This window comes from Acanthochromis polyacanthus, chromosome 8, assembly GCF_021347895.1.
Source record: "Acanthochromis polyacanthus isolate Apoly-LR-REF ecotype Palm Island chromosome 8, KAUST_Apoly_ChrSc, whole genome shotgun sequence".
Lineage (NCBI taxonomy): Eukaryota > Metazoa > Chordata > Actinopteri > Pomacentridae > Acanthochromis > Acanthochromis polyacanthus.
This window is the reverse complement of record NC_067120.1, coordinates 28,907,312-28,919,766: the sequence shown is the minus strand read 5'-3', so window position 1 is coordinate 28,919,766 and position 12,455 is coordinate 28,907,312. Positions and strand designations below refer to the sequence as shown.

The following is a 12,455-nucleotide window of genomic DNA, read 5'->3' as shown; positions in this document are numbered from 1 at the left end:
AAAACATGCAAGCTGTGTCAATCTGCATGTCTGCATCATGCATAGAAAAGAATTGCCAGAAGAACTGAAAAATCCGTGAGACTTCACAGAGGTGGAAAAGTGTACAGGAAGATCAGGAACCAATTTAAAAATTAATCAGTAGACAGCTGCAGCAGTAATTGGGTATGGAATGAGCTATTATTCTGCTCAACAAAGTCAATATGGCTGTCCTCCTAAAAGAACACCAGAGAGAGGGAACTACTTGCAAGCAATCTGACATGGTTCAGTGGCTGTCAGTGGACATCAGCTTATGTGGCAGAGATAGTGTGCAGAATTTTGCATAATGTCAACACTACCCCTTGCTTGCTCCTGCAAAAGAACATTATGAACTGACCAAGTATGAAACCTGACTTGAATCCAATATAACCTTATTGGTCTTTTAAAGAGAACTGTAGAGCCTCACAAAGATGAGCTGAAAAAGTGTTTCTGAAGAATGACAGAAAAGAAGATATGAGTTCCACACTGGTATCTTTCATGCTGAGAAGGAATGACCTGGAATGGAAGGGCAGATAGAAATAAGCGAGGGAACTACTCTTTCAAAATGACTTTTTTCACATCCTGATGTATAATTACTCTCAACAGGTTTGACAGTGTTGCCTGTAACTGACGACAGAATGGTGATTACAGACAGTATTAGAATTTATTTGCATTAACTCTGAGTTTTATGACATGATTTCATTCTCTTTTTGTTTCTCCTTTTTCACTCTGCACTCAGGAAATTTCCCACTCTGAATTTGTGCGCCCAGATATGGATATTTACCAGGATGATATAGAGGGCTGCTTGACCTTCAAAAACCCAACACACCACAATAACGGCAACTACACATTGGAGGCTACCAACTACCTGGGTGTAACCACCAGCTCTGTGTATGGGCACTTTCTCGACAAGCCATTTGATGGTAAGTTGGGACATGCATGCAGAGTGTGCACAGTTATTAGCCAAATTGTACTTCTTAGCATTACTGGTTTTACTGATGAACAAATGTAATACTCTGAATCAGTCCAAAATGTTACTGAACAAAAATGTTTTACAAAGACATAGTTTTATCATTTTTATGTGAATATATTAGTCTACACAATTATAAGGCAACTCACTTGTTTTCCCACAATTTTTAAAGTATAACAAATACATAACAAATACGATAAAATAGCATGGTTTGGCTTTCAAAAATATTTCTGAACCAAAACTCTTTATTTCAATATGGCCTTCCATCCAAGAAGTCTCTAGTTCTCTTGATCTGTTCACACTTAACTTTCACTGACGCAATAATCACTGCCTCTAAAATTCTCTGTAAGAGGTGGATTGTCTTCCTTTACTGTAAATCTCACAAATTGTCCAAAAATTACTGATACCAGTATGACTAAGTAGGATTTAGGTCAGATGAGGAAGGGAACCAAGTCTTTTTTCAGTAATCTTTGAGGACTTTGCTGGCTAGCTTAGCAATGGAATAACTGGATGCATGTGGTGGAGCATTGTTCAGCTTAAAGACTAATTAATCATAAAGCCTTTGAAAAACTGTCTTCAGGTTTGACTTGGCCCAATGCTGACATCTCAGCTTGTGAGTCGTATTCAGTTGTGTTCTTGTTTTGACCTTCTTTACTTTGGCCATGTCTCCAGACATCTTTTATATATATACACATAGGCTACACTTTGGAAATACTGTCAACTATTCAACTGCAACTTGGTCAGGAATGGTGTGCTATGACTGTTGATAGCAATTGTTCCTACAGTTTTTATGCCATTCAAATGAAATTGAAGTTGGCCAGACAACTGCCAAAACTCACTCTTCCTTGCAACCCTGTGTCTAATATAGGCTGTATTGGCTGAACGAGATTGTGTTGGTTCATTCCACTCACGTGGATCTACATGAACTCTGCTTTATAAGATAAATCTATTGCTAATTAGTACCCAAAAAAGTTTCTACTCACTGTTTCCAGTCATTTTTTAATAATTAGCGTTTTTGTGTTGGTCTTTTTTTTTTACTGTGGCGTAGTGATATTTACACGGGCGGACTAGGATTTGCAGTGCGTGCAGCGGTTTTTGGTCACGTGGACCAATAGGAGCCGAGTCTCGTTGCCCTGGTTTCAGATCAAAACAACATGGCGTCTACTGTATCTAGACAAAAAGAAAGGAAAGACAAGGAAACCACCTTCAAAAGTTACTAAAAAAGGATCGAAATGATGCTATATGCATCTCACAGATGTCCAGGGTGAAGACGTGCAGGACTTTACACGGAAACAGTGGGAAACTTACAGAACATGTGTCGTGCCAAAGTAGTTATCCCCGATAGAAATTGTATCCCCTGCCACAGGAGCGCGCATGCATTCGGAAGGGTGGAGTTATAATCCTGTGTTTAGATATCAGCGTAGTTTATTAATAAAACAAAACGTGGATTGTAACGATCATGCTTTGATTGTCAAACATGTTTGGTAATGTAGCATGTGACATTTCTGTCTAAATAAATGCTTTTGCTATACATGACGCGTTGCCCAGTTAATAGTATTCATCGCGCTGCTTAACAATGTCTTTTCCTCCTCGTAATAAAGTATAATGTTGCTAGGCAATCACCCTGCTAACTAAACGTAGGCCTCTGGGTGGGAATTAGATTCAAACGCGCTGTAATTCAATCTTTAGAGCCATCTGTCCAACTTCTGATACAGTAAAATCAACACCACTGTGAGCATTTTATCACACTGCCAGACTCAATTTCTCCAGGATATCCTATCTTCAGATATTGGCGTTTTTGTTTTGTTTTGTTTTGTTTTTTAAAATTCCCCCTCTGTTGATCATCAGACCTTATTAGCATTTATTCAGAAATTCTCAACACAGACAAATGACGATACAGGAGGATCTACCAGAACATGTTATGAGGGGGATACACATTATTTCAGGCTGATTGTCTGTGTCTGCCAGAAGATGTATCCCACCTCTATATTACTCAGGTGATGTGCTAACATCATGTGGTTTACTTTGCAGACATTTCTCATCATGCACAACCTGTGTGTTCACATGTTCATTAGCCTATAGAGGGGGATACATTTTCTGGCAGGCACAGACAATGAGGCTGAAATAATTTGTATCCCTCTATAACTTTAGCTGTGATTAATGAAACTAGTTAGCACACCACCTTGTGAAACATGTTTGGTTTTCAATATAAAATGTACTGATTTAAATTATACTTTAGGTATAATTACAGCAGAGCATATTAACTGGCGAAAGATGCATTGGCACACTTAAAATTTCTTCAAAAATTTTCTAGTTTATTATTAGTGTCCTTAAAGCTCGTGTCTGGAGTTTCCGTTTGTTTTCAATTTATGTATCATTGTTTAACAAAGCTTAAATGTGTTAGTCTAGTTCAATACTATAATATAATGTTAGTATGTTAGTAGTTAGTATGACGCGATATGAAAATTTATTCTTGAGGTCCGCCTTCCTCTCATAGACCCCCGTGTTATTCCAAAAAGCGCCGGTCGCTGCCGCCCAATCAAGTTCGAGCTTCGGCTTTGTCATGCTGGCAATCAACGGTTACGCGCACAGCAAGCAAGACCATGCAGAGGTGGGCGAGCTACGCACTACGCAACCGCGCGCACATTTGTTTTGCTTGTGGAGGAGAGAGCATCAGGGATCAGCAACTTCCAGAAAAGTTACCAATCCCATGGCTTGTCAGGCCAAGAGACTGCAGGACGTTTTTTTGGCTCGGGGTGCTCGCGTCGCTCCCCGACCACGGCTTCCATAGCCCGGCTGACGGCTTCGTTTAGATGCCCGACCTCTGGAGGAAGATGTTGGGGCATCTGGGACATACTCTTTGTCAGAGGAGTCATGCAATTCTGAACTCTAGATAGAAATAAATAAACAATGTAACACATATATAAATGCACTACGTTTGATAAACAACGTCATCGAGAGGGATACACGAGTGTAATCACATATTGAAACTTTACTCGTTCGTCCTAGCAGATTCATGTTATTTTGGTATTAGGACAAGTTAGACTCAATACAGAATTCTAACGTAATTCCTTTATTATTTACTAAATGTACTAAATGTAGAAGAGTGGAAAACAGCAAAACAGGCAAGATGCTGCAGCACTCCGGGCACTCCGGGCACTCCTCTCAGGTACTGCGCGCGTGCACAAATAAAGGGGCGAAATCAGAGGGAGGGTGGGACCAACAGTGTTTTGGGAGACGCTGCGATTCAAACTCCGGACACGAGCTTTAATGTCCTAACATACAATGAAAGGCAACTGTTAATATTGTGGGTTTGTTTGGCCAATGTTTAGTTGGCTGTAAAAGTCACATTGTGATTAAATACTGGTGAGATCAGGTTAACTCATGTTAAAAGGACTCTCTCAGGACTCCACTGTCTTACACCTGAACCATGTTTATTGCAGTTTGATATCAAACACAATAGAGATGACTCTACAAACTCACAAGAGATTTCCACCAAATTGTGAAGGTTGGTCTTAACTGGAATCTGTCTGAGTCTCTATTTATTCAGTTCTACACATCCCAACAAGAATGACATACCCTGGGATCCTTCTGTCTGCTGAAGAACAGGAAATGCAGAATATACCAGTTCTTAACTGAAACTGGAATAGAGCAAAACTCTATGCATCCATAGTGCCATACAGCTGCTGACACAGAACAGTCTTGGAGTGGGGCCCCTCTTGTAAGGGACAGTGACCTCATCTACAGATGGAGATTTTTTTTTGACCTGTACTTCCATAGAGAGTGGACTGTGGCATGAAACAGTCCCGCTCTAAAAGATAATTGTCCGGAAATACAAGAACATCTATGCGTGGTCTGATAACAATCTCCTGACAAATATTTAATTCTCCACGCAGCAATGCTGCTCCTTCAACCACTGGATCGTTAACGAAAGGACATGTCATTTTGACAGACGGCAGAACTAGGCTATGCCAAAACTCGCCTGCTGACTGAATGAATTAATGACGAAATCAAATACCGAGTGTGGCTGAAAGAGGGCGGAGACAGAGAGAAACTCAAGGTTTACTGAGGAAAACCTGATCCCGATCAGGTTAGGTTCATAGACTCTGTTACTACGGTAACTGACCGAGAGCTTAAGTTAACAGACTAGAGTTACCCCTCTTTCTCTGATTTGAGTTTCCTCCCTTTGTCAAATGGAAAACTCTGAGTGTCCCACATTTAAGGGTTAACAGACTCAGAATTTTCACTAAACCTGTTTTGTGAAACAGACCCCTGGTGTGCTCTAACAGCACTACACATGAGGAGGGTGAGCACTGAGGTTGGGAGTCACAGTCTGCTGTATCCTGTCAGTAGTCTTCCATGGGACTCATTCATGAGGCCATACACCTACTGAATTTATGAATGTTTACAGTAGGGTTTGCCCTTTTTTGCTATGTTTTATGGTTATTTGTTTGCTTTTATGGTTATGTTTTATTCATTTTCAGCAGTGTTAATTTCAAAGGGGATGTCAATAAAAATAATGTAGTAATTACTTTTTTAGCACTATTATTCAATAAATTCCAAAAGCATTTTAGCTGACTTTTCCTCAATAATGTCTTATATTAAAAAGTTTGAAGTCCTCTAGCAGAAGTCTTTTGTCCATTCCATGGGTCCAGCTGAGAAATAAAGAGGGCAGAATATCTACTGTCAGGGGCCGAGGCTTGGCCCGAGGAATTCAGGTTGGCCGAGTTTTATGTAACAAGACTCAGCAGGGAACGCAGCAGTGTGGTGGTTAGCGTTAGCCTCACACCTACAGGTCCAGGGTTTGAGTCACTGAGGGCTTTCTGTGTGAAGTGCCTGTGTAGGTTTCAGGCTCCAGTTTCCTGCTACAATCCAAAGACATGTGTAGGCTAATTGGCGATTCTAAATTGGTTGTGGGTTGTAGTACAAAGTGTTTTGTATGGGAAATACTTTAGCCCTCAACTAATCCTTCCTAATACCTGCCAATGTCTGGTCTATCAAATAGTAATACACGGAAAACACATGATTATTTCTTGGCTCCTGTTAGCCTAGTCCACCAAGCCCACAGTAGCTCCCCAAATGTCCCCACAAAATTACAAAGTTACATTCTAATTCTTGTTTTCAAAGAAGCATAATTTGTTAACAGTAATTTCTAAACTATGACTTTAATAGCAAGGTTTGTAGTTTTACACAGTATCCACAGAGCAGTAAGAGGAAAGGCGACTGGAGTTCATGTCCTCTGTACCACCATTGTTTTCAGACTTACCTTACATTTTCACCCATTGTTTACATTCGGTTTTTAGTGCAGGTTGGTTAGTTTTGGTATCAAAACTACATGGTACGGTTTATGAAAATATAATGCTGTAATTGGCACTTTCACAATAAGCGCATTTTAGAAGCTTAGTTAGGTTTAGGCTCCAGAAAGCTTAAAACAACGCACTGAAAATTCTCCACCAGTTTCTGTGTTACCAAGATGATGTTATTGTGTGAGAGGTAACTAGTGGCAGCTAAGGCAGGGTCTTGCCAGCGTCTTCAGGTGCTGCTGATTAGGCAGCAGTTCAGAGACTAAGAGATGAATAGAGACTGGCAGCAAATCAGGGGCTAGGGCAGGGATCCTGAGAAGAACAGAATTTTGTGAAGAATGGGTTGCCTGAGCAACAATCCTTATTTGATTATTCTGAATAGTCTGCACTTGTATAGCGCTTTTCTGCCTAGTGGTACTCAAAGTGCTGAACAATTCACCCACACATCCACACACCGAAGGTAGCAGAACTGCCATGTCAGGTGCCTACCTGCCATCAGGATCAACTTCTGGGTTCACTTTTGGCATGCAGAGGGGCTACCTCAAGTTTGTGATTAGTGGATAACCCCCTGAGGCTCAGTCACTCATAATAAATTTACTTCCAAAATTCAGGATCACTTCAGGAAGCTATTGAATAGGAAGTGTGTGGAAGTTTGAGTGGTGAGCAGACATGTTTGTCACATATGTCCTGTCACAGGTTACCCATCCCTAGTGTTAATGTTTCAGTTTCATACCCAAACCATGCCAACTTTGTTTAGCCCTCAGATTCAGTGCCAAAGAACTCTGGCATCACATTGAGAGAACAAAGTCTTTTCTGCCTCTGTACCTTTTGAACTTGTGAAAACTTCTATTTTGTCTAAGAGTAAATAGGATTTGAAGAATAAAGGCAACCTATATTTGGACAAGATGTGACCATGTTGTTAACAGTGTTGTTTTGTTGTTGTTGTTTTTTTGGTGATTCGCTCTTTGCTCACCGTACATCCATGCTCAGTTTCAAATCTTGCATTTTTTCTTCTTTACCTAATCTCTTAGTTTAAATTTGTGTTTGTGTTTGTCTCTCATCATGTGCACTCAAAAATGGATGTACTTTACTTTTCTGTACAGTATGCATTACAGTGTAATTTTCACCTTCCCTTCTCCCTTCTGTGCTTCTTCCACAGGTGCAGAAACAGATTATGATTACAGTAAGTGATTTTATAAGACTCTCATTATAGTAATATGATACTGAATCTCAGGTTCACCGATATTGTATCAGCACACAGTTGCAACTGTAAAATCTAATGCACTCCAAAAAGGTGTTTTTTGATTGTTTGTTTTTCTCAAATAACTTTTTTTTTAGTTAATCATAATTTTGTGCTTCAGGCAGTACTGTAAACTACAACTCTCAAAAGAATTGAACCACACCCAAAAAAATGTTTGATATAGATATTTTTTAACACACACATTTGGCTATGAGGATACTCCATGCCTTTGAAAATAAGAAGATATTTTATGATTAATCTATGATACTTTTCTGAAAAGAACTAATGTTTGGTTGCTGTGATACAGACAATGGTATATGTCAGTTCATTTCAACTGTTTTGTAGAATTGACCTCCTTTTGTCTACAGGACTTTGTCCGTGTTTTATTTTATTACTGATGAAAGCAGCTGTGTAACTTATAATGTGTGAGGTTTTCAGACAGTCTCTGCAGTTTCATTGCAATAGCAACAGGACAGAAAACTGTGTGGTATTCAAATTTTGTCTGCTTCTTCTTCTTTTTTTTTCTTTTCTTTTTTTTAAAGTAACTCCAACTGCAGAGACTCACAAACCTGAGGAAGATACTTTTGGGGTGAGAACATATTGACTTGTTTCTTACATTTTCCCTGATCACTCAGATAGCGAAACTAAACCACACAGGAAAAAACTCCCACCACATGAAGGCCCAAATAATTTGAGAGAAATGTTTAAATAAACCTTCATTTTCTCACTGATATTGTGATCAGGACATCTGTACTGAGGACTTCAAAATATAATTCAGTTAGCCTAATTTTGTCAACATGACGATGAAATGACTTGCAAATATCAGAACTTTCTAATTCTGGATCAGTAGACTGTGTCTGTCTGTGTGTGTGCATCATGAAAAAGAGTCACGACAAGAACTGTAAAACAACAAATTGAGAGAATAGGATATTAGCAATAGCAATAGGATATTTGATGATCAGGAATCTACTTGAAATTAGTAAAAACAGCTGGAACAGTAATTAATTTCTGTCCTAAAATGAAAAAGAAAGCTGGCTACAACATTTGAAAGTTGCACCTTTTCAAATTGTATGAACATGTAGCATGTATTACCCCAAAAAATTACCTTTCAGTTCTCAATAAAATGATTTAAGATTTTTTGAGGGACTGTTCAGACTTTAGATGAGATGTCAGCTGTTTGTTTATGTGCATAAGTGTATAAACTGAAATAATCCAGAAACTATTTGACCAAAGTGCCAATGATAAGCAAATGAAGAAAGAAAACGAAGCATTAGACATGAAACAAAAGGAAATTAGAGATGAGGAAACTTGTTAAACCCAGCTTATTCCTCTCCTCTATTCACTCTCAACTGTATATTTCTTTTATGGAAAAATGCCACATCTTGAGCCTTTGTATCTCCGCAACACTATGGATGACTCAGTTCAATTCAACTTTTTTATATAGTGCCAATTACAATTACAATTGTCTCAAGACTCTTTACAGAACCCATATGCCTGTACCCCCAGAGCAAGCCCTAAGGCAACATTGGCAAGATATAACACTTGTTTAACAGGAAGAAACCTTGAGCAGAACCCGACTCATATGGGGGGACCCATCTGCTGCTGACCAGCAGCTCATCGTGACTCTAATAATAGCATACTCATAGAGATATTGTCAAGTTAACAAGCCAACATTTATCCCTCTTCTGCAATTTTTATTGTGTTCTTGACACAAAGCTCACTGTTTTTGTTCTTGGTGATATGAACATTGTACGTGGTACATTTAACATGGTACATGGTACATTACATATTAACTTAATTTCATAGGTGTCCAAATTCTATCTATTCTATTCTATCAACTGTCAGTAATTGTATTACGTCTACCTTTACAAGTAGAATATTTCCTCTTATAAACAATCAAATAAAATGCTGTTGAAAAGGTTTATTAAAAATACAGGTCAAAAATAAAAGCAACAAAATTGAACATGTATGATTTCCAATTAGTTTAATCATAATCAGAACTGGAAGGGACAAGTCAAGCCACACAACCCTTCTGCTGAAGATAAATGAATTGGTCATGAAAAATACAGGTGGACATACAAAGTATTTGGGCAATAAATTATTTGAATCTCAGCAATTCAATTATTGCCAAAGCCAAAATATGAAAAAATCCCATCTTTTAGACAATTTTAATATATTTGTCAAAACTTTCTATTTTAAATGCACATAAACTGTATGATTGTGATGATTTGTCTAAATGATGTTAACTCCAACACTTAATTGGTCTCATCTGCAGGTTTCCATAGCAGTCGGCCTGGCAGGGTTTGCCTGTATGATGTTGGTGATTCTCTTCCTTCTCATCAATAAGTATGGACGACGATCAAAATTTGGAATGAAAGGTAAAAAGACAGTTACTTTGTGTATTCGCTCTATCTTTCTGAAGATTTGCTATGTCTTTCACTAAGCTCATACAATGAAACTTTGGCTTTGAGTGAAGTTTACAGACGTGACTAGTATGAAGTGTAGGTCAACACCAATATTTGCAAATGGGAAGACTGAAACTGTGAGCTTCGCTTAATTCTTTGTAGTATTCATTTTGAATTTTAAATCTGGATGTCCAAATCTACCAGTGGATGATAGGAGTCAAGAAACAAAGACTGCAGATGATTCAAGAGTCAAGATTTTATTTGCCATCTGTACACATAAACAGACAGTTTAGGCACATAGGAATCCTTGTGTGGGCCTTTCTTGGAAGTCAAGTTAAAGAACAGACAACACAACTGTCAAGAATAGAACCAACAAAAGAAACTACAAGAGTGCTATAAACAATAAATACCAAAAATAAGAGAACCAGATGCTGCAGGTGAGGTACGAAAATGCTTCAGTTGTCCATAAAGGTATACATACATATGCACACACACTCAAAAACGCATATATATATGTATATGTCTGCATACAATGAAAGGAAACAGCCCCATGATTACCTCTTAAAAAGGCCTGGTGTCTGACTGATGTGTCCACCATGCATCGCCATATTCAAAGCACAACAAAGATGAACTCTGAAGTGCAGCTCTCCTGGACCGCAAGAGATCACTTAAACTGAGGTCAGGTCCTATCAGAGACTTAGTCACAGGTCAACTTATGTTCCATTCCACAGCTTTACTGGTCAGTATGATCGACCCTGAACCAGAAACCAAAGGTTGAGGGGTCCAAGCACATTCCATTTGGTGGCTGTGCCAAAGAGGAGTAATGCGAGGTGACATCCTACAAGCTCAGAAATATGGTTAATGTTGTCAGATACAGTCTCTATTCTAATCATGTTTTCTGCACAATGACCTTTTAGCTTAGTCTTTAGATTACACTACCCCAACATTTCATCGCACCTGTATTTTTTGAATAGCTGGAACGAAATATTTTATTAAAAAAGTGTTCATTACAATACACAATTTTATTCACTATTTATTTCAGCTTCTCTGATTTTTCCCCCTAGTGTCTTAACATTATAAACTCACCCTCCCTTTCAAAAACTCAACATTATCTGTACAAGTGATCACTGTAAAACAAGGTTTGGAATTTATGACAAAGAAAGTATGTTGTAGATGTAGCTGATTCATTGTTTACTTTTTTCTTTCATTATTATTTTTGTTTCCCGTAGATGTTTTTTCTTAGGGTTAAAAATAAACTACTCGGTTAGTTTAAGGAAAAATGTTGTTAGCAGCTGTCTGTTAAAAGCTTTTCACAACATGTCTCTCTTGGAAACTCTTGGACAGACAAAGGCAGGGATACACAGACACACAGAGACAACACGTCTTAAGGGCAAACACACTGTAGCACAATATCATCCATTTACTGATCATGTCCATCTGTTCATTTCATGCCACTTTACAGCCAACACACATTACTGCCTGGGGTGTGATTGCACATGCATGCACAAAAACACAGAGATGTTTACATCACTTAAGAGGACAACAACCTCCACTGATTTCCTGAAGACCTACTCTGAACCCTGATCATAACTACTACTTTCCCAACTTCACTGTAATTTAAACCTAGCCCAACCTTATTTTAATTTTGCCAGATTAATAGTTCACAATTTACACTATGCACGCTTATTTTTCTTTTAAGCTGCCAAAAGTTTGGTGAGTGCCCCCAATCTGATGATGTAAACAGATTTACATTCCCAGAACATGAGTAATGCAATCGGAAACACACAAACATTAATGTTGACTTACAGCACACACAGATAAAGTGTGTTGATATGGCGTCTGAGCTACAGAAAATGGATGCTTTTTAGAGAAGTAACAGCTGACTAAAAACTAATGGATTCCATTATGTTGACATATATTGTGTTCTTCATAAACTATGTTCCTCCGCTTGAGGAGGAAATTACATCTGTTTTCTCCTCAGAAGGGATATCATCATCTTTATCACACTGATTTCCTTTTAGATCTAATAATCTTCTAATGTCCAGAGAAGACCGAGAGCCAGTCTGTTTTCTATTGTCTCTTTATTTTCCAGCTGTCAGTCTCTTTCAAGCTGTATTGGCATGATTGCATGTCTTCTAGAGCTAAAGTTGAAATGAATAACATATAAGACTGCAATTTATAGTATCTACATTGCAACTCAACAGTTAAAACAATTAATAATCCTATTTTTTATTTGTATTTATACACTTTATGATACGTCACATATTTATTTCAATGCATATAATAGTACAGTATGGCATTTAGGGTTTAGGCAATATGATTCAGATTGAATGTATTGCTGCATAATTGTTCAGCCCTCTTAATACCTGAAATTTTACAAAATTCATCAAGTCCAATTCACTTCTAAAAACAAAAAAAAACAATAACAAAAAAATGAAAAAAAGACATAACTAGGGCATAAATGCAGACTGAGCTCAATAGAAGGAGTATACGGGGGTCAAAGGTGAGGGTTCAGTGAAGTA

At 38.2% G+C, this 12,455-nt stretch overlaps 1 protein-coding gene across 1 annotated transcript in view; it reads left to right on the top strand.

Annotated features, from left to right (window-relative positions):
- ntrk3a (neurotrophic tyrosine kinase, receptor, type 3a) overlaps positions 1–12,455 on the top strand; it is a 163,079-nt gene that overhangs the window by 109,194 nt on the left and 41,430 nt on the right. The window contains exons 9-12 of the mRNA XM_022212044.2: positions 755–938; positions 7,448–7,471; positions 8,071–8,117; positions 9,804–9,906. Of these exons, the coding sequence (XP_022067736.2) occupies positions 755–938; positions 7,448–7,471; positions 8,071–8,117; positions 9,804–9,906 (358 nt within the window). The remainder of the gene's footprint in view (positions 1–754; positions 939–7,447; positions 7,472–8,070; positions 8,118–9,803; positions 9,907–12,455) is intronic.